At 31.5% G+C, this 22,896-nt stretch overlaps 3 protein-coding genes across 3 annotated transcripts in view; 1 reads left to right on the forward strand and 2 right to left on the reverse strand.

Moving 5' to 3' along the window:
• Nucleotides 1-2,895, reverse strand: part of LOC108912586 (protein turtle) — a 188,892-nt gene extending 185,997 nt beyond the window's left edge. Inside the window, exon 1 of the mRNA XM_018717849.2 lies at nucleotides 2,688-2,895. The gene's annotated coding sequence lies outside the window, so the exon portion shown is untranslated. The remainder of the gene's footprint in view (nucleotides 1-2,687) is intronic.
• A 10,534-nt stretch (nucleotides 2,896-13,429) lies between these two features.
• LOC108912574 (ubiquitin-60S ribosomal protein L40) lies at nucleotides 13,430-14,131 on the forward strand. Its single transcript, XM_018717831.1, has 2 exons — nucleotides 13,430-13,505; nucleotides 13,689-14,131. Exon 2 carries the CDS (start codon nucleotides 13,700-13,702, stop codon nucleotides 14,084-14,086), a length of 387 nt encoding a protein of 128 aa, XP_018573347.1. The 5' UTR covers nucleotides 13,430-13,505; nucleotides 13,689-13,699; the 3' UTR covers nucleotides 14,087-14,131.
• Nucleotides 14,132-15,079: 948 nt separating this feature from the next.
• On the reverse strand, nucleotides 15,080-20,882 carry LOC108912601 (polyphosphoinositide phosphatase). The gene is made up of 8 exons (XM_018717877.2): nucleotides 20,764-20,882; nucleotides 20,430-20,640; nucleotides 20,160-20,367; nucleotides 19,821-20,048; nucleotides 19,460-19,743; nucleotides 17,665-18,892; nucleotides 17,436-17,615; nucleotides 15,080-15,799 (listed from the first exon to the last, which is right to left on the reverse strand). The coding sequence occupies exons 1-8, from the start codon at nucleotides 20,836-20,838 to the stop codon at nucleotides 15,559-15,561; spliced, it is 2,655 nt and encodes an 884-aa protein (XP_018573393.1). The 5' UTR covers nucleotides 20,839-20,882; the 3' UTR covers nucleotides 15,080-15,558.
• Nucleotides 20,883-22,896: the final 2,014 nt, after the last annotated feature.

A 22,896-nucleotide genomic window follows, 5' to 3' on the forward strand; every position in this document is an offset into this window, starting at 1 on the left:
CTTTACAATTGAGAAAAAATTATATTATTGGCATACTTGAAATTGGTGATATTTTCTTTTTTTTTCGACAATTATTTTTAAAAGTCAAACACAAATAGTAACTACTTTTTTCGTCTCTTCGCGGGCCCCCATATATATGTACATTTTTACTTCATTTTTATATTCGAATTTTTTTGAATTTGGAAATTAGGAGGAAGCTTTTATTTACTTTTGGAAACTTTCTCCATAATACGAGTAGCCTACAAGAGTTTTTTTTTATCTTCCTTCCATTAATTTGTGTACTCTATTTGGTTAGGAGTCTGCATTATATCTTCGATTAAATCATAATTTAAATATGTCTAGTCTGTTCTAATCTTGACCTGCTTTTTAATACAAATAAAGAAAGCAGATGATAGTATGAGGTATGAATAAAACACGAAAATCAACAAAATAGAAATATAAAAGTCGTTGAAATAAAAATATACATAATATTTGTGGTGTATTGTTGTTTTCAATAGTTTCAAATAGTTATGGTTTATGTTAAAATGGCCGATAAAATTATTTTTCACCGCACTTTTATGACTTGAAACGGAAATTTAAAAATATATCAATGACATATTCTTGGACTGATCCCAAGAAACACATCAATTTAATAGTAAACCAATTGAGGTTTTTCTTATGATCCTTATGTAAATTACGTTTGCCGTTCCTAGAATTTACTACAGCAAATTTAAGAATCAGGATGCAGTAAAATAATTTACTATATATTTGGGTACACAGAAAAAGCATCACCTAAAAAGTGGGTTCCTTTTTTTTGGCATATCCAATTCGTAAAAACATAATGAAATAAGTGTTTTAGTTCTAAACGATCTAAACTAATTAAATTTTATTAATTTATTACAAGATGAAATCTGGCATCACAATAAATTTGTTAAAAATTTTCAGTTTTAAAATAGTTGTAACAACTATGTCTACATTTTTTAGACTTGACTGCGGCTTATTTTTTTAACACTGCGATTGAAAAAATACCCTGCAAAACTTCTTTAATTTGATGCTATTGTAACTGTAATTTTTAAGTGAAATTTTACATTGCCTATACAGGGTGTCCCTATCGACACAGAGCAGGTGTATGTAGGGTGTCCAAAATATTGTAATTTAACCAAACTTACCTATATACAAAGTTGCACCCTGACGAGTTATTAGCCCTCAAGGTGGGGCCCTAAATTTTGAAAAAAATTAATATCTGCAACACTTTGCCATAGAAGAACCAAATTTGGTATATGACTTAGGTTTATTACTGGTCTTCTTTGACTATGATTTAAAGTTAATTGAAGCACTACAGGGTGTTCACTGGGGATGGCTCACCCCTAAAATTGTATCGAACTTTTTTTTCATTGACCGAGTTGAAAAATAGTAATATTAATTCACAGCAGAATTTAATTTCCCCAGAACTTTCATAGACTGTATCGAAATGCAATTCGTCGGCAAATTTAATGTACCTACTTATTTGTACTATAGCTATACGTATACTTCACAAAGTAGTCAAAATGTAACAGTATACTAAAACGTATTACATATTAGCTACAGTTTTTAGAATAAAAAATTATTGCAGAAACACGTCATTATATATAACTTTGGTACCTATATAAAAAAGATAATATGCCGTTTTTATGTGATAGATTATCTTTGAAAATTGAAGGCATTAATCGAAAAAACGTAAAGTATTACAATTTTTTACCATTTAAATACAAATTTTAATTTATATTGTATCCATCGAGTTTTTCTTGCACTTTTTTTTAAGGATATGCTGAAGAAATCACTTACCTAAATTGACAAAATACCAAACGAGATACTTATATTGTTCTCCAAATTTAGTTGTATCATCAAAGCACAGTAGAACTTTTTTTTTTGAGGAATAACATTACTTCTTTATTCATTTTTGAAGAATTATTAAACTTAATTTGCGTTGATTTATAAAATTATAAAAACAAAATATTTTGAGGAAACAAATCTTAAAATTAAAGGCATATGGCATTTGGTTTTCTAACAAATTATTAATAAATGATTTATCGATATTATTACTTACCATAGAAATACATTCCTATCAGTCAATATCATGCATTAAATGCATCTAGAATAAACACCGTTATATGTATCGATTTTATCACAATAAAGACAATTTTGAATATAAAATTAAGTGCACAGATAGGTACTTAGATATTTAATGCAATATATTAAAAAAGTGTATGTACATATGTATGTTATTTAATTAAATTATGATAATATCAAAGTATCACCTTTCATGCTTAATTAAACAGCTTTGTTGGCAATTAAATCATCAGCTCATTTCAATAGGTACCTATTTAATTAATAAGCACCTTCAAAAAAATAATATTCCAAATAACTGAACCTTGGTGCAATTAGTTCATTTCCCACGACGACACTGGTCGATACAATTTACCAAATTGGATAAAAATAAAAAACCGTAGTCATCAATGTCACGACAATAAACAATTTAAAACGCAAACATAAACATCAAAGTTCAAGTTTATCTCTGTAATTAACGTTTAAAAACCCAGAGGTTGGAGTAAATAACCTCAGTCATGCAATATGAAATTCAAAACCAGCAATAATAAATTACATAAATATTAATGGATTGATTAAAAAAAGTCGAACAGAAATCAATGAAGAGCTTAAAATTCACATACCTCGAGTTCTCGGTATATTAATCCAAAAAAGGGCAAATAAAAACAAAACTCAAACGAAATCAAAAACTACACAAATACATTCACCGAGTCACTGTCACTTCGTTCGAAAATTAAGCTGCAATGTTAACAGTTTCGATTTTGTTTCGGAAAAATCGTTTCTGCGTTACCAGCGCAGTGTGCTGTGCTTTTGAACGCTTTTAACGTTTTGAAAACCCGGTTGTAGCGTTCGTATACCCTGACCAATCTATACTACAGACGGTTTAAATGCCTTGCCTTGCGTACTAGAGATTACAGGGTGGATGCTGATATGTGAAGCGGCTGGTGCAGTCTCTACGCTCCTGCCATGTTTATATTTTTTTTCGACATTTTTTATTACGCGCGCATAAACGTTATTAATTTCGAGGTTGATAGTTCATTCCAAGAAGTTAGTAATTGTTTATCATTATGAAATAGTATTCAGCAAATATTTTTAATGATTCCAAAGCTATTAAACTAACAAGAGATAGCAATGAAAGGAGGTCTTCCAGTCTATTCATGAAATATAACATACGTGATTATTGTGCTGTAATTCATAGTAAATAATTTTTTATGTGTGTACATATAGATGTTTCAACTAACACAGTATAAAGAGTAACAAAAAATAAGGAGATATTTCCATATACAGGGCCTACTGTCTTTTTTTTCATCATACATAGGGTCAAAAGTTCAATATAAACTAGGTATGAGTAAATTTTGAGCAAAGGATGTTCCAAAATTGTGTACTTCAACAAAAACTGTTGTAGGCAGCAAATTACTTTAAATTATTTGAAATACTGGGTTGCAAATCCTGACTGAAGTACTTTAAGAGCAGACTCCTCAAATCGAAATAAGAAGATTTAGATCAATTTACTTATATACAAATAAGTCAATGCATATAGAGATATATAACCCTTTCAATGTCATTGTCATACCAATAAACCATATTTTTTATATCACATTGCAACAGTTTGGGATAAAGACATCTTTATACTTGATATAGGTGACTCGTCATGACTTATGATACTTCATGTAGTTTACTAATAGGTATACAGTGTCATTAAGAACATCAGAATTTCGACACCGCTAAGTATTTTGGAAATTCAGTTGATCCATTCAATTCCTAAATGTATTTCAATAAAAAAAATCAATTTGCATCAAAATAGTAATAAATAAACAAAAGTCCACTTCCTATACGACTTTTTACTATCAAAAAGTAGGCGCCCAACATCTTGATAAATCCCAAAATTAACTTTTGATTTTGGTTTAATTGTTTTTAGAATGTTTGCACGTATTTAGCTTTAGTTTTTCGGTTATTTTACGTCGACATATTTCTGCTAATATTGTTTAACATCGATGCCAGAGACGAGCAACCCCCAACCTAAAAATTTTACCGAACTCTCACTTTGTTGTGGGGCGGGGAGCTTTTACTTGCATTGTTTAGACAAGGGACGAACGGTTTTACATCCTTTCCGAGGGATGGTATGTCTTCCTTTGCAAACCTCACCTAAATTTGTAGAGCTTCTGTGAATATGGGTCGCTAGAAAATGGACGAGCATCGCGAGCCTTCTCCGGATGGTCACCCACCCAAGTACTAACCTCGATCAACGTAGCTTAACTTTTCATATCCATGACATGAATGCCAAATCACTTTTGTTCTTAAAAACTAACAGATGACTATTACCTTTTTTCTTATCTTTGACCGTTCTTTATTAAGTTTTTCGTAATTTTACTGTTATTAATTTAGGGGCGTATTTTTGAGGTCAAAATAAGACTTTTTTTTCCTATAAGCGTGGGTCCACAAATGCTTAGTTTTCGATATACGGAATGTTAAAGTTTTTTATTTTTAACTTTTTTTCTACCCTGTACATTGACGTTTCGTATTAGTGTGTTTATTCCTCTATCAATTTTAAGCAAAAAAAGGTATACTTGGTCAAAATTTCTCAGCCCAACCGTTTCCAAGTTAAATGCACACCATATTTTCAAATTTTATTTGTTCAAACTATTTACAGTGAAAAATTTTAAAATTTATCCACCATCTAATCAGTAATGCAATGATCTTAAATTTCAGCCCTTTACATTTTTTTGATACAACTAACCATTTTCGAGAAAATCACTGCTGACTAAACGCTTGTATTGTCACTAGTCAGGACCAACTTAATTCAAGCGCACCCTTATAGGTGGTGCTCTATACAAGCAACGTCAAAACCAATTACATATTTAAATTTAGCATCCTAAAACACCCCCGTACCCCAGGTTTTATGCCAACATTCAAATTTGTTTGGAAATTATTCTTAAAAAATCAAAAAAAATAAAAAATTTTAACATCCTGTATATCGAAAACTAAGTATTTGTGGACCCACGTTTATAGAAAAAAAAAGTCTTATTTGGACTTCAAAAATACGCCCCTAAATTCTTTGTACTGAATTTTGAATCACCCTGTATAAAATTTGAAAAAGTAAATATTTTACTTCTCACCGTGAGATTTCAAAGTAGGATAAATATTTGTTAAAACCAACCCCGGCTGATCCTTGTAGCGCACTGGTTTATTTAGTAATTTTTTTAATTTACAGTGTAGTAAAATTTTTGCTGTCCACATCCGTAGAATCGATATGAATAACAAACCACCGGTTTCCTTTGAAACGCCATCTGACAAAAGACTATTGGAGACCACCGGAGAACAAGAATCTCTACATTTAAGCCCTTGTAGAGCCCCCGCCCATCCTTTCGATTCTGCTTCATACAACCCTAAAAATGCTAGGAGCCAACCGGATACCTGCCGACTTGAAGTGACCTACAGTATCACTACTTCCTACACACATCGAGAAGAAAAGAAAAGTCGGTTTAGGGCTCATTAAATGATAAATTTAGAGTGATATCTCTATCAAATCACGTACCTACTTTCCCATATCTGTAAGTACTACTTATTGTTCTTTATAATGTATTTTTAGACAAAAATAGTGTAATAAAAATGATTATTTTTTATTATAATTAGAGCTGTTACAATCGGTCCGCTAGCCATTGGCGTCGTCAGTCAAATTATTAACATATAAAAATTATTCCGGTGGAAAACAAAACAGAGATATATTTTTTGGAATAGAAAATAATTTTATGAAAGTAAAGGAAAATAATGAGATCTAAAAATATCTATTTGCGCTGCTCCCTTCGTTTAATAAATGCTTGATTTATTATTATTTTTTTATATATAATTAATAAAAACAATACAAGATTTTTATGAAGTTTTCGAAAATAATAGTAGAAAAACAAAATGGCCACAAACTGGAACACCCTGTGTATTTTTACATATTTGAATAGAACATTCCCTGTCTAGTATAGTCATATAGGGTTTGTTGGGTCCATCTCTAACAATAAACGAGATAATACTAAAAAACGAAAAGAAGGTCATTTATTAAGAAAATAAGACATTTTGTTACATCTCTGTCAGGCATTTCTGCTTTTTGTCCATGAGTAATTGGCCTCACACGGTCTAATTAGTGAGATTTACTTAAAATACCTGTACGCATTTTGGACTATATCAATGTCCGATATGTCAAAATATATTACAACTAAATCTAAATCCTTACGTAATTGGAAAAAGGCAGAAATGCCCGAAAGAGGTCTAACAATTACAAAATGTATTTTCTTAATATAAAACTTTCTTTTCGTTTTTTAATATATCACTTATTGTTAGAGATGGACCCAACAAACCCTATATGACTATGCTCGATAGGAAAGGTTCTATCTAAATATGTAAAAATATACGGGGCGTTCCATTTAAACTAACAAAGTTAACGTTTTATTTTGTTTGGGCTTCATTTGTTTTTCTACTATTGATTTCAAGAACTTCGTAAAAAATAGCGCAACTTTTGTATTTCAAATTCTTTTGTAACTCTTAAAACAAAAAAGTTAATGGGGGGGGATCAAAATATAGTTAATCACCCCGTACAAGATTTTATATTTGTTCCTTGTTGTAACTGTGTTTTTCTAACAAAGTCACTAGCATTGATATGAAAATTGGCAAAAGGAAAAGAACTGACAGAAATGAAAAATAATAAAAAAGAAATAAGTTTTTGGATTCCTATAGAGAATATTTTGAATAAGAGAGTGAATTGGTGGAGCGCAGTTCTTATGATTTATGGACTCATTTGAATTATAATATCGCCAAAAAATGCCAATCAATCATCATCATTTAATTTAATCGATATAACTCATTTTTTTATCAATCTTACCAAATGATCGATTGTGCCCTAAATTTTCAAAGATCTAAAAGCAAAGGGTTTTTCTATACCCAATATGTTGCCAAACTGAAGCTTTATAATTACTTAATAGCTATGGCTGTTCAGATCTAAATAATAGTTGACACAAATCTTCTCAACTACAATAATCTCGCGACAAAGACTATGGGATATGATATAACTGACTCAAAAATGATAGGTACTCTTGTTCGATATGGCTTTGGTATCTCACGCTTCAGTAGAGTAAATTATGTTAATTAGAATAAAATAAAAAAAAATGTTGAACAAAAGTGCTAAATATACTCGTAATTGTGTTTCTAACTTTTTCATATTTTATTTGATTAAAAAGTACCGGCAGAATTTGAAGACAATATACAGGATGTTAGAAGTTTGACTGCCTTAATTTTAACGGAGGATAAAATACATTAAAATAAACAAAAAAACCTTATATCCGAAACAACCATTTCCGAGAAAAAAATTGTCAAAATCTCCAACTTGATGTACAAAAGTTCGATTAATTAAGAAATATTGACATAACTACGTGCATAGAATACCATAAAATAAAATATTTATCACTTTTTTGAACTTTATGCTTAATTCTAAAAAATAATTAGCGTTGTAATAAATTTAAAATTCGATAAAATTCATATCGAGCAATGTGACAACGGCGCGGCGGATAACACAAGGTACTAAACTGTCCAGCAATATGCAATTCAGTTGATATCTGGAATTGAACCATGTCTGAGTGTTTTTTGCGTACCACTATTTCCTTTCCTTGAGGCGTTTTCCAGCGAGTGCGCAAAAATTGGATTCGAAAGTGTCGTGCGTACATCAAAAATGGTGGTGGCCATTTTGAGCATATGTTGTAATTTGTCCTGTACTTGTGTGTTTAAAAATTACTAATTTTGCTTTTTGGCAAGTACCTAAATTATTTTTAATACGTATGATTATTTGGATGATGTGAATCTGTGGGTACTTTAATTACATATTTTTCAAACTCATAATTTGATTAAATGTTAAATTCCTGTTTTAAGAGATTCACAATTACTAAAATTCAAGCTAAAATTTAAGCGCAACACTAGAAAATCGATACATTTTATTTTATTTATTTAAAAACTGGTAAACAATTGTCCTGAAATTTACTAAATGTTTCACAATAATAGTTGTTTACATTTTTTCCGTAGGACAAGTCTGCCGCGTGCACACATGGTATGCGCCAGCTGTGTAGCGTTTGGTTAAGCGCTGTTGTCACGTTGTGATGAAACTCCCCAGTATTAATACTCACTGTATTTTGGTAACTGTTAATCTTACGCCCCTGTATATAATATACAACTTTTCTGTTGATTTATGATTACTCTATCTCATGCTGAAAGAATGGCAGTCAAACTTCTTACACCCTGTATGATACCTTTGATTTTAAAATCAATATCATCAGAGGGCATTAAATCGTTTATTGCCAATTTTATTAGAAACGGTACATATTATCGACATCGTACGTTTTTCAATAAAAAAAAAAAACATAAAACTGCAAACCCTACATCTACACCACAGTGTACCAGGAAAAAATGTGGATGTACATGTAGCCACTAAGAGGAAACTACAGATTTTTCATAAATGATTACAAGCCATGTGACCGCCGAGATTACATAGGTACTCCAACATTGCACAACTGGTATTGGTAACGAAAAATCTCTATATCTTGGCATCACCAATATTAATGATCCGTTTACAATGAACAATGACAAACCATTACATCTACACTCCTTGATTGGTTGAATAAAATCTCGCGAAAAGTTACACCAGTCACAACCGATGAAACAGAATGTTGTGTTTTAATGTAATCTTGATCTTATTGTTTTAATAATATTTAATTTTACCGAATTTAATTGCCAACATGACGTAAATAAAATTACTGTTCACCTGTCTTGTAATCATTTATGAAATCTCTGTAACAACAGCACTTGAGTATTTGATCAAAAACTGTTTCACATCTAATGTTTGTAGAGCCATGGAGCATCTAGGCAACAATCTAGAGAAAAAATTACCCTCATTTTTTAATTAAATTTTGACGAAAAGTATCAAATCCACAAATTTATGGCAACGTCTCTGTTACATCCTGTATTAGTAAATAATTAAACTATGTTCTTCAATTACCAGAACGAAGTAGAAAGATGAACACCCAACTAGTGTGCTTCAGTAAGATGTTTTGTTTATACTTTCGATCAATTTTTAACAGGAGTTCTATTTGGTTTCACTCTTTTCACTCTCTACCGCCGTTCGTTTAAAAATAATCTGATACGGTTTATATCGCCCTTGGCTATACGGTTTAAGAAGCACCTCTGTGATGCTGTGTAGAGCAATTTACTCATGCATTTGTAAACAAATTTACATTAGCGTTAATCAAATCAGATACTAATTTCCGTCTGCCATATGTCGTACATACAGACATGTAATGTTATCTTACATAGAAGCAGGTGTTGAAGAGAATGGCAACAAATGTTAATTATTTAATGAATCTAAGTACCTACTTTAAGTAAATGATTATCGTCATGCGTCCATCAAGCTCCAAGAAGCTTCAGCTCAGAACAAAACATGAGATGGTGGTCACCATCTCTACAGCGTTGCCAATGTTCTGTTGTAAGATTCCTTAGAAAGAATTAGATGATATTCTTTTAAAATACAAAGGAAAAAATTAAATATATGCATCAGGTTTTAATCGCGATACCAGGTGATAGAAAATTTGTAAATTATGTGAATTTTTTATTTGGATTAGTGGGTTAGCGAAGTTTTTCCCGTTTTATAAATTTAAATGAATATTTTAGTAGACGATATAACATTAGCATGGAAATGTTCAGAAATAAGGAAAATATTTATTCCCATATGTACTTAAGTACTAATACATAATTTTTAACATTTTAAAAATTTTTGAGTAAAAAAAAACAAATGCAAACATTTTTTAGTTAATTAGTTGTACAAATTTGTACATTTTTTTGCTATGTATATTATCCTTGTAGCATGCTCTTTTATGTGTCTTAGTGTTGGAAAATAGATCCATCAAACTTTATGTCATATCACGAGAACTATCCGAAAAAGCTTTCTTACTATGTGAAAATATAGTGTTTCATTGATAAAATAAGGTTTTTTATTATATTTAGCATATTGATAACAAAGTAATTGGTTCCATTAGACCAATCTTGCTGATGTATCTGCAGATGTCAAATTTGACATCAATTAATCCATATACCGAGTTATCCAGAATGATTGAAGCGATTGAGGAACGCAGCCTGGTTCTAACATCATCTTTAGCATATAAAAATCTGTAGTATTGATAGAGACAGGCACATGCTACGATCTCCAAACACTTCAATCATTCTGGATCTCTCTGTATAAGTTACAGAGATGTACCATTAAAAAAACTATCTATACTGCTAGAACTACAAGATAATTTTATTTTTCTGTTCATCATTCATCGAAAAAACTGTATTTTGTTACTAGGTACTAAAAATTATATCAAGTAGCCTTGAATTCATTTTTTTTAAATAAAAATGGAATATATTTCACGTTCATTGGGTATCTAAGCTACCAAAAACCTCCTCAAAGAAAATTGGTCGTTTGGTTGCATCTCGTCTAGATAAAATTTACGCCAAAACATTATGAGTGCAAAAAATAAAGTACCTAAGTGTACTGTGAGAACTAAAGTACATTTTAATTATAATTTAATATAATTTGAAACTGTAATATTATATTTCACATATTCTAGAAAATTTGAAACAGAAAGAGGGAAGTTAACTTACATGTTGACAGATTTAAGTAATTATTTCTAAAAGTGGCAACGCCGCATCTCGTTTGTTGAGATGCAGCGTTTCACCTGTACAATGAATGCGATGCGCAGGCGCACTCGCACCTTACCTTGACAGAAACATTGACCTAACGCATCAAGGTATCAACCATATTAAACAAACGAAAACCGTTGTTCCTTAAGTTTAGGGTGATTTTTGTGAGAGACAATTCTTCGGCTACGCAGAGAATGCTGCGGATTTAACGATGTAAGACGGCGCTGCTACATAACGGTACCTACCTACTTCTGGTTTCAGATGGGGGAAACCACAGACTCTGATTAGAAGCTTGACTTGTAAACATTAAACCGATACCATCTACTTCTGAAATCATGTGTATGACGTTTATATAAATTAATATAAATATAATTTGCCTATCTTAAGTATTTCAGTTCAATTTCATAAATATTTTCAGCTAGGTAATCTTTTTAACTAAAGATATTGTGGGAAACTACTACTATGCGGACTAAGGGCCTGTCCAGATAAGATCATTCGTCAGCAGTATCACTAGATATAGATTTTCGAACTTGTTAGTTCTCATTAGTGTGCCAAAATGTGACACTAGTATTTACAAATCAGTAGGTTACTCTCTGCCAGTTGCTCTGGGTCGATAAATTTTGAGTACAAATGACAATTAAGATACGACATACTTTGAAGGTTATATCTTACCACACTTTATATCCACCAGCTAATTCAGACGAGCCAAAATTATGTATAAATGCAAAATGGCTGATGCGAAATGCTGAAATGAAATATCATTTAAAGATAGATTCACAAACAAAGAAGTCGCACACTGAAAGCAGTGAAATGATTGTCTACTGTCTGTTTTGCCTTGTTAGAAAATAATTCAACTCGTATAAAGCTTATCATCAATGCACTTTTTCTTATAGTTTTTCATATATTTTAAAATTCTTGAGTGTTGTGGACTTTATGTTTTATACATGCGTTTTAAAACCTAATTTAGTTTTGTATTGTTTCCACTTTCTTTCGGGAATTAAAAACAAGAGTGAAAACAATGTTTCAAAATACTCATCTGATTATTTAAAGTAAATAACACTGTAACTGTGTTAACTACATACTTAAATTTATGAAAATAAAAGGCATGGGTTTACAAACGTATGCAGCGCAACATACAGCAAACCTGTATGCAGAATTTTTGGAATGAACTGCTGAAATTATTTTTTAATTTTTCATTCTTTGAAAGCGTGTATGTCTAGAATGAATTTCATATTTTTATTTGTTGTTAATAATATACCACGAATCTTTTTTGTTACTGTAAATATATGATAATAAAAATAATATATGTTTTATAATAATTTATTGAATTTCGTCAAACGGAAACCGAAAAATGTTGAGATATATCTACCTAGATATTACAAAGGTATTATCAGGTTGAGCTGTTTCTTTTCTTAGCGAGAAGGTATTTACATGTCAAAAGAAAAATGATTTTTGTCGATTGAAATTTTAGACTTCTAATCATCACAATCATGTAAAAGTGATGGACTGTGGACCCTACTTTAGCGATCTTGAGTGTGGACTGCTCCTTAGAAATGAAATGAAATACAATTAGCCTGGATCCACAGTCATGCGTAAGCACAGATCCATTGTAACCACCTGACCAGCAACATCCAATTGTGCATCAGTAAAGCGACTTGACACTCCGTCAAAGTCAAAACGGATTGGATGTTGATGGTCACGTGGTTATAACGAATCCGTCATCACGCATGTGGATTCAGATTTAAACTTCTACGATCTTTCCTAACAAATTCAGATGACAGTGAAGACGCTTCACTTACCCCAAAATTTTTTGTCCCAAATAAAATACACTTTATATTCAATCGCATATGAGATTTTAGAAAAAAGATTGATGCAAATAAGATTAGACCAGAATTAAGTAACATCATTTGTTTTGCAAGCTACGCTGTAACAGGATGGTAACTTAATATTCATACTTTAATTTATTTTGTCATTTTAAATTAGATTTTAAATGGTCAGCTCGTGAAAAACTATATTGCCCGCGTCTAACGGACGGGGTTTAAGTCCATTCTGTTTGGAAAAAACTCTGAACAAACCTTCGAGTATATACTACTGGAGGTAAGTTTCCAGCTATACATGTTGAAGAGATAGATAGCTATGAAAATATATATACTATCTCTCTCTCTCGTCGAATGTGACTGGCTGTTCAGTAAGAGAGAGATAGCATTTACCTTCATAGCAGCTATCTCTCTCTTCGACTTGTAAAGCGCCCAGTGCTCGAAGGAAAAATCGAAACTGCGTCAGTTACTAAAGTCAGCTCTGGGGCTCCCAGCATGCGCATTTTTTATTATTGTGATGAAGGCCAGAGGAAGCTTTAATGGAATCATTTTTACATTCATAGGGGCTAACCAAATAAGTATGTGGGGCTAACCTAAAAGTACCTGCCGTAAACTGTGTAACTCGCTTTTCGTGCTAATTAGATATAGTTCAGGATACTATAAATAAAATAGTACTTTAAATTCTTATTTCTTTTGTATTTAAAATGATCTATAAATAAATTCATTTACATCACATTGGCTGAATTGAAAATATCTGTACCTTAGAAAATCGGCCATTTTAGGTACCCACCACACTGAATATTTAACAGAGTACGCGATCTGGATTTCTTTTGTATTCGTGCGGATTATATCGGTAAAGTAGATTGTTGCATCTTTCTTTTCGTTGGAAGAAGTTGTGGCGGACACGTTTTGGCACATGTAAGTAATTTATTTTTACATTAAGCATAAGAAAAATATTATTTCATATGTAATCAGTCTTATTAATAAATACAAATGAACTGAATGTTGCTGTAGTCAAATTTGTATAAGGATTTTGTAGCGTGGTTAATAAAATCTGTATTTATTTTTTTGAGGTTATGTGAGTTTACCTTTCATTTTCAGAAAACGCCACAATGCAAATTTTCGTGAAAACCCTCACGGGGAAAACTATCACGCTAGAGGTCGAACCATCTGATACTATCGAAAATGTGAAAGCTAAAATCCAAGACAAAGAGGGGATTCCTCCAGATCAGCAACGTCTGATCTTCGCTGGTAAACAACTTGAAGATGGACGTACATTGTCTGACTACAACATCCAGAAGGAGTCTACCCTTCACTTGGTATTGCGTTTGAGAGGTGGTATTATCGAACCTTCCCTTAGAATCCTGTCTCAGAAATACAATTGTGACAAAATGATTTGTCGCAAGTGTTACGCTAGACTTCATCCCAGAGCTACAAATTGTCGCAAGAAGAAATGTGGACATACAAATAACCTTCGCCCCAAGAAGAAGCTGAAGTAGATTAAGTTTAATTTTTTGAGAAATATGTTTCATACATATAAATAACATCAGAATGAAATGTTGAAAATTTAAGCTAAAATATAAAAAATCTTCAAACATGGTGTTTTTATTTCAAGACTACCAATGTATTAGTTTTTTTTTTTTTCAACCAAATACCGGTTTCAATAACTTATTAGTCAGGTAGTACACCCATATGGAAAACCTGAAATTACGAGGGAATTTAATAGACATGGAAATGGGGGAAATATCAGGGAATTTCTGAAATTTACATTGACTATATTCGAATTATCAGTTTTTATTTACAAAGTACCATCATTAAATATGTCTGAAAAATAGTTTATGAAAAAATAGAAATAAATGTCCCTATTTAGGGTAAATTTTATGGCGACCTACTACAATTTTTAAAATAATAGTCAGATATTTACGTGGCAGATAACAAAAAATTTAAAAAGCATCAGTCGTGATCAAAAATTGAAAATTGATACAAAGCTTATATCTTTGAAACTGAATTTTTTCTTTAAATTACCTGGAAATATTTAAAAATTTTTTTGTTAAGATATACACCGTGTTATTACATGGATATACATAAATATAAAAACACCATAGAAATGAGACAACGCCAAAGGCGGTGCAGAAGGGGGCTACATTTGAAAAACTGCAGACAAACCAATTATCCATTGACATTGCCAATGCCAGGGATCGAACCTGGATCACAATAGGAAGTCTGGCTAAGAAATGCTTACCACTGCATGTTCGTCCGACTATACTACCATGTTGATATTATAAAGGTTGTAACTTTCCATCAGTTTTTTTAAGGTAAGTAATATTTGGAAGTTTAATTTTTCGTTAATGAGGATTTCAGTTGGTATACCACGGTGCAAGTAAAATGACTGGTCATATTTTATTGATGAAATAACTTGAAATCGCAGCTTTTGTAACAATTAGGAACTGGTAAATGATAAAATTGACAAAAATTATAACATTTATTGAATAAGTAACAATGAAATGTAAATCATATCACAGTGTAACAAATAAATATAAAATTTATGAAATAAAAACAATAAACGGTATTGAGACGATTATAGAATGGTTCACAAAAAAACTAATCTAGGTAGAGACAGTTGGTGAAAATTGAAGTGGTCACACTTTGGGAATAAAACCATACCCTTTTTGTGCCAAAGATATTTTGAATGGAATTTGTAAAATAAAAAAAATGATGTCAACTCTGAGATCTCAAAAAGAATTGCACATATTTTCATAATTAACTGGAAATTGCAAGTTTTTTTATTTTTCACAATATTAAATTTGGTTCAGTTATATCTACATATTTTGCAAATAAATATGTGATTGGTAACCCATTTCCTTTTATCCATGTCTAGTTCAACATATTTTCAGAAGTAAAATCAATACTACTTATATTTTATTGATTCAATACTTGTGTCTCCATGTTTTTGTTTTTATTTAATGACTTATCATTTGAAACTAGCATATTTTTTATAAATAGCCATGTCACTTGGCTTTGGATTAAAGCCCCCATTGAGTCCTACACTAATATACTTTTTATAAATCTCTATTGATTCTTGACTGACTTTTGGAGGAGTTACTTGAAAAACAGTATCTTTAGGAAGCCCTCCTAAACTCTTTACCAACATTGAAGTTGGCGTAAAGGTATTCTTCACAGTTCCATTGGCTTTTTTACCCAATAGTACGTACCTGAAATAGTTATTTCTGTAATTAGAGCAAAAAGAGTTTTTGGCATGCAACACGAAACAGAGTGCCAAAAACACCTTCTATTACAATTTACTAGGAATGTGAATTAATTTTGAGAGATTTTTTGTAAATTCAAGGCCTTATTATGAAAAATTGTGTACGTTATTATTTTTCAATGTATTGTCGATTGCTAGCCACAACTTTTTCGCATCTTTCTGGCAGCATAGGGATTACGTGTCAAAAGAACCAATCGATCCAATTTTTCGTATTTTGGTAAAATTAGAAGCCCTGTTTAACCAGGTCATATTGGAGCAAGTAGTAATCTGATGGAGCTATATTTGGTAAATACAACGGGTGGGATAAAACATCCCAATTCAGCATTTCTAAGTATTTTTTGTCCCCATGAGCAACATGTGGTCGAAAATTGTCATGTTGAAAAATTACTTTATCATGCCTTTGCTCAAACACAACAATTGTGTTCGGTAGCATTCACCAGTGATGGTTTCATTCGATTGAAGCAGCTCATACTACACCAAGGTGTTCCCATCAAATACAGAGCTTTGAGCCATAAATATTCAGCCTTGCCATCGATGTTGATGCACGACCAGGCAAACCCCACAATTTTCTACATTTAGTATTATCATAACGTATCAATTTTTCATCACCCGTGACGATACGATGCAAAAAACCCTTTCCTTAAAGTAACACACTTTAAAACTATTGAAATTATGAAAAACGAATAATGTACAAGTTTCAATTGCAAAGGCAACAATATCGATCTGTCACAAGTTTGTTGTTCTCGTTATAACCACCACATAAACACGATTCATTTGTTTATCGGTTGTGATACAGCACAAGTTATGCCATCAATTGTAAATCCTTCAAAATATTTCTCAGTCCTAGTAAGTCAAACATATTCAGAAGTAAAGGCGATATGTTTCTTTTAATATCAACACCCTGTATCTCAGAAAGTGACTTTAGAAACTTGGATCATTAAGGCTTTATGGTCTAAAATGAATCAATGAACAATCTCCTGAATTTATGACATAAATGTAGAAAGCATCTTATACAGGGTGTTTCATAAAGATGTGCAAATATTTTAAGGAGGCGTTCAGAAAGTAATTTTAGGGGGGGTACTTCCAATATATTTTTTGATTTGAACCCCCCCTGAGAAAATATTCAAATCCCAAAATGGCCGAAAAAATTAGCTTTTATTATTTTTTTTCACGAAACTGGTTAAACTTAGAAATTTGAATTGTGGTACACGTTAACAACTAGTTGAATGGTATTTTTTGATAGTCTTTTTTTTCTGGTTTGTCTTTGAATGAAAGAAATTAGCACCCTTTGGTTTTATTTCGCTCACAACTTTTTTCTAACAAGAAAAATATATTTTAATACATTTCATTTAGAAACTTTTTTTTGTGTACTTAATGGTTTACAAACAAAAAAATAAATTATTTTTCCTAGCCGATTAAGTACACATAATTAGTAGAACAATTACCAAAAACGATCTTCATTTTTGACATGCTTCTTGCGAAAATTCTAAGCAAATATGTGGTAAAAATTTAATAAAAAAAATAAAAGTTAATTTTTTCAGCCATTTTGAGATTTGAATATCCCATAGTAAATTAAAACGTACTTTTTATAGGTTAGAATGTCCTCTTGACTGGGCTTTTTCAATTCAGTACCGTACATTTCTTTCATTGTCGGAAATAGTGACTTAAAAGTTATAGGTTCGGGGGTGCCTTCTTTAGATACCGCCTCATTCACAATCACATAATCTTCATCCTCGATCGACTCCTCATTGTCCGAACTAGAACTATTCGATAAATGTGACAGTTTAATATCTTAAAAAAAGAGTTATATACCTTGTACTTGATGCTGCCGAGCTTGTAGAACTCTGCCCGGTAACGGATGGATTTTTCATTGCGTTTCCTTTGTTAGAATTCTCTTCCCTCCTTCTAACCGGCCTTACCCTTAACACAAAAGGACTGTAATTTGCAGTGAAATTTGGCATGAAATCTCTTATGGAATTGCTGACTTTCACCGCATAGACATCATCCAAAACACTCAATTCGTATGGTCTGTAATAGTCTATATACGAATCAATCATTTCTACATCCCTGGAATGTATTTGAATTAGCTCGTAACAAGCTTTGGTGAGGTCGTTATAAGCGTAAGGCAGACATTTTAAAATCCCAGAATCCCACCACTGCGTTAGAGATTTTAGGCTGAATATTATAGGTTTATGATGGAAGTAATAATCCGTGGAATATTCCCAAATCTGCGATTGACTTTCTTCAGGCTTAAATACACCAAGGAATAGATTTATGGCGTTTTGTTTTTCGGCATCGGAAAATGTGTTGCTGTAGTACCTGCTGAGGGTTTGCATTATATCGTTCCCCTGAGAAGTCCAAGGGGCAGTTTTTCGATAAGTTTTAATCCTGTGTACCAATTGGGAACCACCATACTGCAGAGCTAATGTGTCGCCGTGATCCTCGTATAGAGATTCGAGCATGCGTACACAATCCGTGTCAAATTCGAGATTAGGAGTATCCAGAATGCCAAGAGCGCAGAGTTGGTAGCCCAACACACACTTCCCAATAGCGAATTGGGCCGTGTTTGTACGATCCAAGCAATCTACACAGTTTGTTCTTATAATGCCCGTTTGTAGGCTATTAGAATTATTTTTATATTGGCCCACAACTGTACCAGACCTCTGGCTAAAATATTTTGGCTTGTTATGGAAAATCCCTACTTTCATCACAGCATTCCGTGCTATATCAGCTAAGTGACCCATAACATTAGTGTTTCCTTTATTTTTTCTTGCCATGTCGAATGTTTTGTAAATAATTTGATGGTCAACAGGTAGAAACTGATTCAGATATTTAACAGAGGAACTCAATTCATCGCTTAAGAGCTTCTCTTGTTTTTTCTTTTCTCGTTGTTTTACCAGGTTGAGAATGATGATGGGGGCTCCGTATCGTTTTAACAATTCGTTGAAATGGGCCCCTGCTGTTTCAGCGAATGGATCATAGAAATCAATTGTTATTGCTGGTTTAGCAACCATTTTCCCCATTTCTTGTTTCCAGTGGCCTGAAAGATGAAATAAATTCTTTACAACTTTGCAAGTTGGACTAATTCCTTTGGTGGGTTCTCATTGTTCTAGAAGAGATACACAAAAAGTACTTATTGCCACGAATTTGCCACGTTTTAAAAAAGTGGTAAATATCTAAAACAATCTCCCAGGTTCTCTCGGCTAAAAATTGAAATGTAATCTGACGCTCTTTGTGTTGAAATCAGAATCGCCATTTTCAAAATAAATTTCAAAAATGAACACAAGCTGTTCACTTAACAGACATTACGTAATATTGAAACATTTTGAGTTAGAGTGCCTACAAAGTCATTTCTATCCCCACCTATACAGAAGGAACAACCGTCTAAAATCCTTGCATTTTTTTTTGTCCCGACCTTACATTCATTATAAGTTAAAACTAACACAATATCGTAGTTTGCGTATTACTGGGTTTTCTGAAATATGCCTGAAAATTCTTAATTTCTTTTCAACAGAAATTTAATTAACTAGAATCTATAAAAGAACAAATTCAACAAAAACAGAAAGGACGTATTTCTATCAAAAATGTAATAATTTTATTTGCTTACCTGGTATAGAGCCTCTCATTTGTACAAACGATGTGAAATGACTTTGATTAAATGAAGAAACTCCTGAATCATGAACCATTTGTTCAGTTTCCACTTCATTGGCAACGTCTCCTTGGAAATTGGCACCACGTTTCAAGAATCTAGTTCCAGCATACTTACTGGACCTTCTTGCTATTAGAGTAACATATATAGACCTTCCAAAAACATTTATGTTAGACTGACCCACGAAACCGTGAGTTATATAAATTATCCAATCTGGATGCAACTCGGCTTTGACATTATCACTAAAAAAAATATTTATTTGCTATAGTGAACAAATTTTAGTACCTAGTTGTAGATAGGAATTTAATGAAATATTTACCTAAGTAAATGAGAATTCCATACAAACTTCTTATGTGGCTGAGTTCTTATTCCGAAATGCTGAATTTCAGAATTTAACGAATTCGAACGAGGTATTACAGAAGATTCTAAATTGTGATAACTTTTTTCCAACGTACTGTTTTCAGACTCTTCAATGTTCGAATCCGGTTTGAGTTTTTTAGGGCTCATTAAATTGTGCTGAAGGGTATGAGTTAAATCGTAACTATAACTGCAAAAATAAATTCCGGTATTTATTACAAAAACATACTTCCTTGTCATTTAAATATTTTTCTTACTTAAAATGATAAAATATCTCTGTAATAGACCACTGGGATCTTACCTGTAATAAAAATTACTTGCTAAATCAATATTCTGAAACATTTTTACATATCTCGGTTCATCCGGGTGAAGGAGTCTAACACTTTCATGAGGGATATAAATCATATTAGTATCCTCTATTTTATATATTGTATGATGTCCAATAACGGCAACTTTCCTACGTTTAGTAATTAAGATAATGTAATATCCTTCAAGAAACTTTATAAAACCTAAAAATTAATATTTTTGTAACTATTATTGTACCATTATATGCAACTACTTCATACATTACCTACAATCCCAAATGCTGATATAACTTTTGAACAACCTCCTCCACCCGAATGTCTGTTTCCAGAATCAATCATACTGACAAGATTGTGGATCTCTTCTGCAGTATACTCAACTTTATCATCATATATTTCCAGATCTTTTGCTTCCATTCGGTCTATTTTCAAAACACGAAATCTTGTTTGTGTATTGTTTGATCCAACTAGATAATATTTCTAAAAATATTAAAGAAACTACACATTAATGAGTCAAAACATAAGATTCTTTATACATTCAAATTATTCTTAATAGGTATTTAAACTCAATTTAGAAAGTTAGTATCTCATTAAATTACTTACAGACTTGGTTTCATAAAGTGCCATTTTTTGGATTGAGCTAATGATAGGATGAAATAGCGCTCTTACTTTGTCCATATTTTGAAGTTTTTTTTTCTTTGGTGTAATGTTAAATAGAAGAATAAAGAATAAATTTTCACAATATAGTTCACATAACCTAATTTTCTTTTTTTTTCTTTACTGAACCATAGAAAAACTAATGTTAGATGGATGCTGTGGGTCATTGATTTTATAAGTGAACGCTCGTACCCAGTGTTGCAAACTACAGTTCAACAAAATCGACAAGATCCCTATTAATTTTTCTACTAAATAAAAGTAAATAAATTTAGAAAAGCACGATCAATTATACTATAACTGTTCTGTAAATTCCTTATATTCACAAAATATATAGCTACGAGACCAAAACTAGATATTTAACCAAATAAAATAGGCTTACATTTTTTTGCTGAGGAAGCCTAATTTATTTACTCATATGGGTATTCCTCCGGATCAACAGCTTTTTTCATCTTTACTGGTGAAGACTGAGAAAACAACCTGAAGAGCATACCGTCTCTGATTGCAATATTAAAAAAAGTATCAATTTGTCCATTTGGTTTTCCGTTTGAGGGAAGATTATTGAATCTTCTATTAGAATTTTAGCCGAGAAATATTTTATTATTTTATATTTTGATAATGAATCACAAAATATTGTAATTACCTGATAAAGCTAAATTTAAGGGCTTATTCGAAAAGACATTGAGGAAATTGTTTAGATTTGTTTAATATAAGTAAAATTTTATTATTAGTAGGTATATCAGTGTGTTGCATATAACAGATATCTTGGAAATTTATATTTTAATTTTTATTTTATCATATTTATGATCGCTGGACAAAATATATAGTAGCTCCCAATATTATTGTCATTACCTAGGACAAATAAAATTTGATAGTGAAATATAATTTAGAGGGTCAATATTTTGATTAGGTACCGGTTAAGAATTGGTTAATTTTCTATCAACAAGACCGTGAGTAGGTATGCCTAAATTTGCATATTATGTATCATATAAATAGGTACTCATAATTTAACTGAATTTAACTGTCCAGTTAGGTATAAAGCGCTTAGCTGATACTCAAAATGTTGACCCCAATGTGTTAATGTCTTTTCTTAACTGACTTAACTCTAAGGTAAATTAAAAGCTAATAAATATAAAAAAAATATATACCTGAATAACTATCACCATATAACACTGAGAATTCAGAACATTTAGGTGCCAAGTTAAATCTCTGCTTAAAGAATCCAAACACCCTCTTAGGTTTGTGTTGTTAACTGTACATGGGGCCTAAAACAAGATACAGTTATATGTATACCTAACTAGCATTAGTGAAAAAAATCATCCATAACGCATTAAGCAAAATAGAAACAATTATTTCATATACAAAGTGCACTGGAAAAGATGATTAAAACTTCAGGAATAATTTTACAGTTTCTTTTTTGTGATATATGGATGGGGGATTATCATATTCGCTACTAATTTATTATAGCTTTTTTTCCTTTACATAATAGCGAGATTAATAAAATCGAGACGCGCCCAGCACGGTATATTACGGAATATTACTCTATAGAAAATAAATGAAAATCGAAGAGTTTTTATTATTGCAAATATGAATCCCTATAACTTATAAATAGCAGCACTTACATTACAATTAGTGCAATATACAAAGCAGTAATATTTCACAGAAAGAATTTGGAATCCGTATAGTCCTCAAAAAAAAGTTACAGGGTAAAACAGGTTAAAATCCCCCCAAATCTACTCCAATGAATAATTTTTGTATTGTGAACTTTTAAAATAAAAAAATATTGTAATTTTTGGGTACATTTAAAATTATTTTCTAGCCACATTTTGTTTAAGTATTTGCTTTAGGTAATGCACCTAATAATAATAAAAAAAATGTAAATGCCTGCAGTAAATTGCTAATTAAATTATTGTAAATTTGTCACTGATGATTAAATTGATAGGTAATCAATTATATGAAACTGATTAATATAATTATTTTTTAAAAAGACTTTTTGACATATTTTCTTGAACAAAACTACTGCATAACCTTATATATTTTTTTATGTGGTAATAAAATGTTATAATAAATTTTATACAAGAA

This window comes from Anoplophora glabripennis, unplaced genomic scaffold (genome assembly GCF_000390285.2).
Source record: "Anoplophora glabripennis isolate ALB-LARVAE unplaced genomic scaffold, Agla_2.0 scaffold296, whole genome shotgun sequence".
In the NCBI taxonomy this organism is placed as follows: domain Eukaryota; kingdom Metazoa; phylum Arthropoda; class Insecta; order Coleoptera; family Cerambycidae; genus Anoplophora; species Anoplophora glabripennis.

Bases quoted from the DNA above. Each gene is read 5' to 3' on its own strand.
- LOC108912574 (XM_018717831.1), top strand. From the start codon at position 13,700: ATGCAAATTTTCGTGAAAACCCTCACGGGGAAAACTATCACGCTAGAG.
- LOC108912601 (XM_018717877.2), bottom strand. From the start codon at position 20,838: ATGGACAAAGTAAGAGCGCTATTTCATCCTATCATTAGCTCAATCCAA. The intron at 20,049-20,159 runs GTAAGATCCCAG...TTATTTTTGCAG, and splicing joins GCAAGTAATTTTTATTACAG to TTATAGTTACGATTTAACTC. The intron at 17,616-17,664 runs GTATATAACTCT...TTTATCGAATAG, and splicing joins TCGGCAGCATCAAGTACAAG to TTCTAGTTCGGACAATGAGG.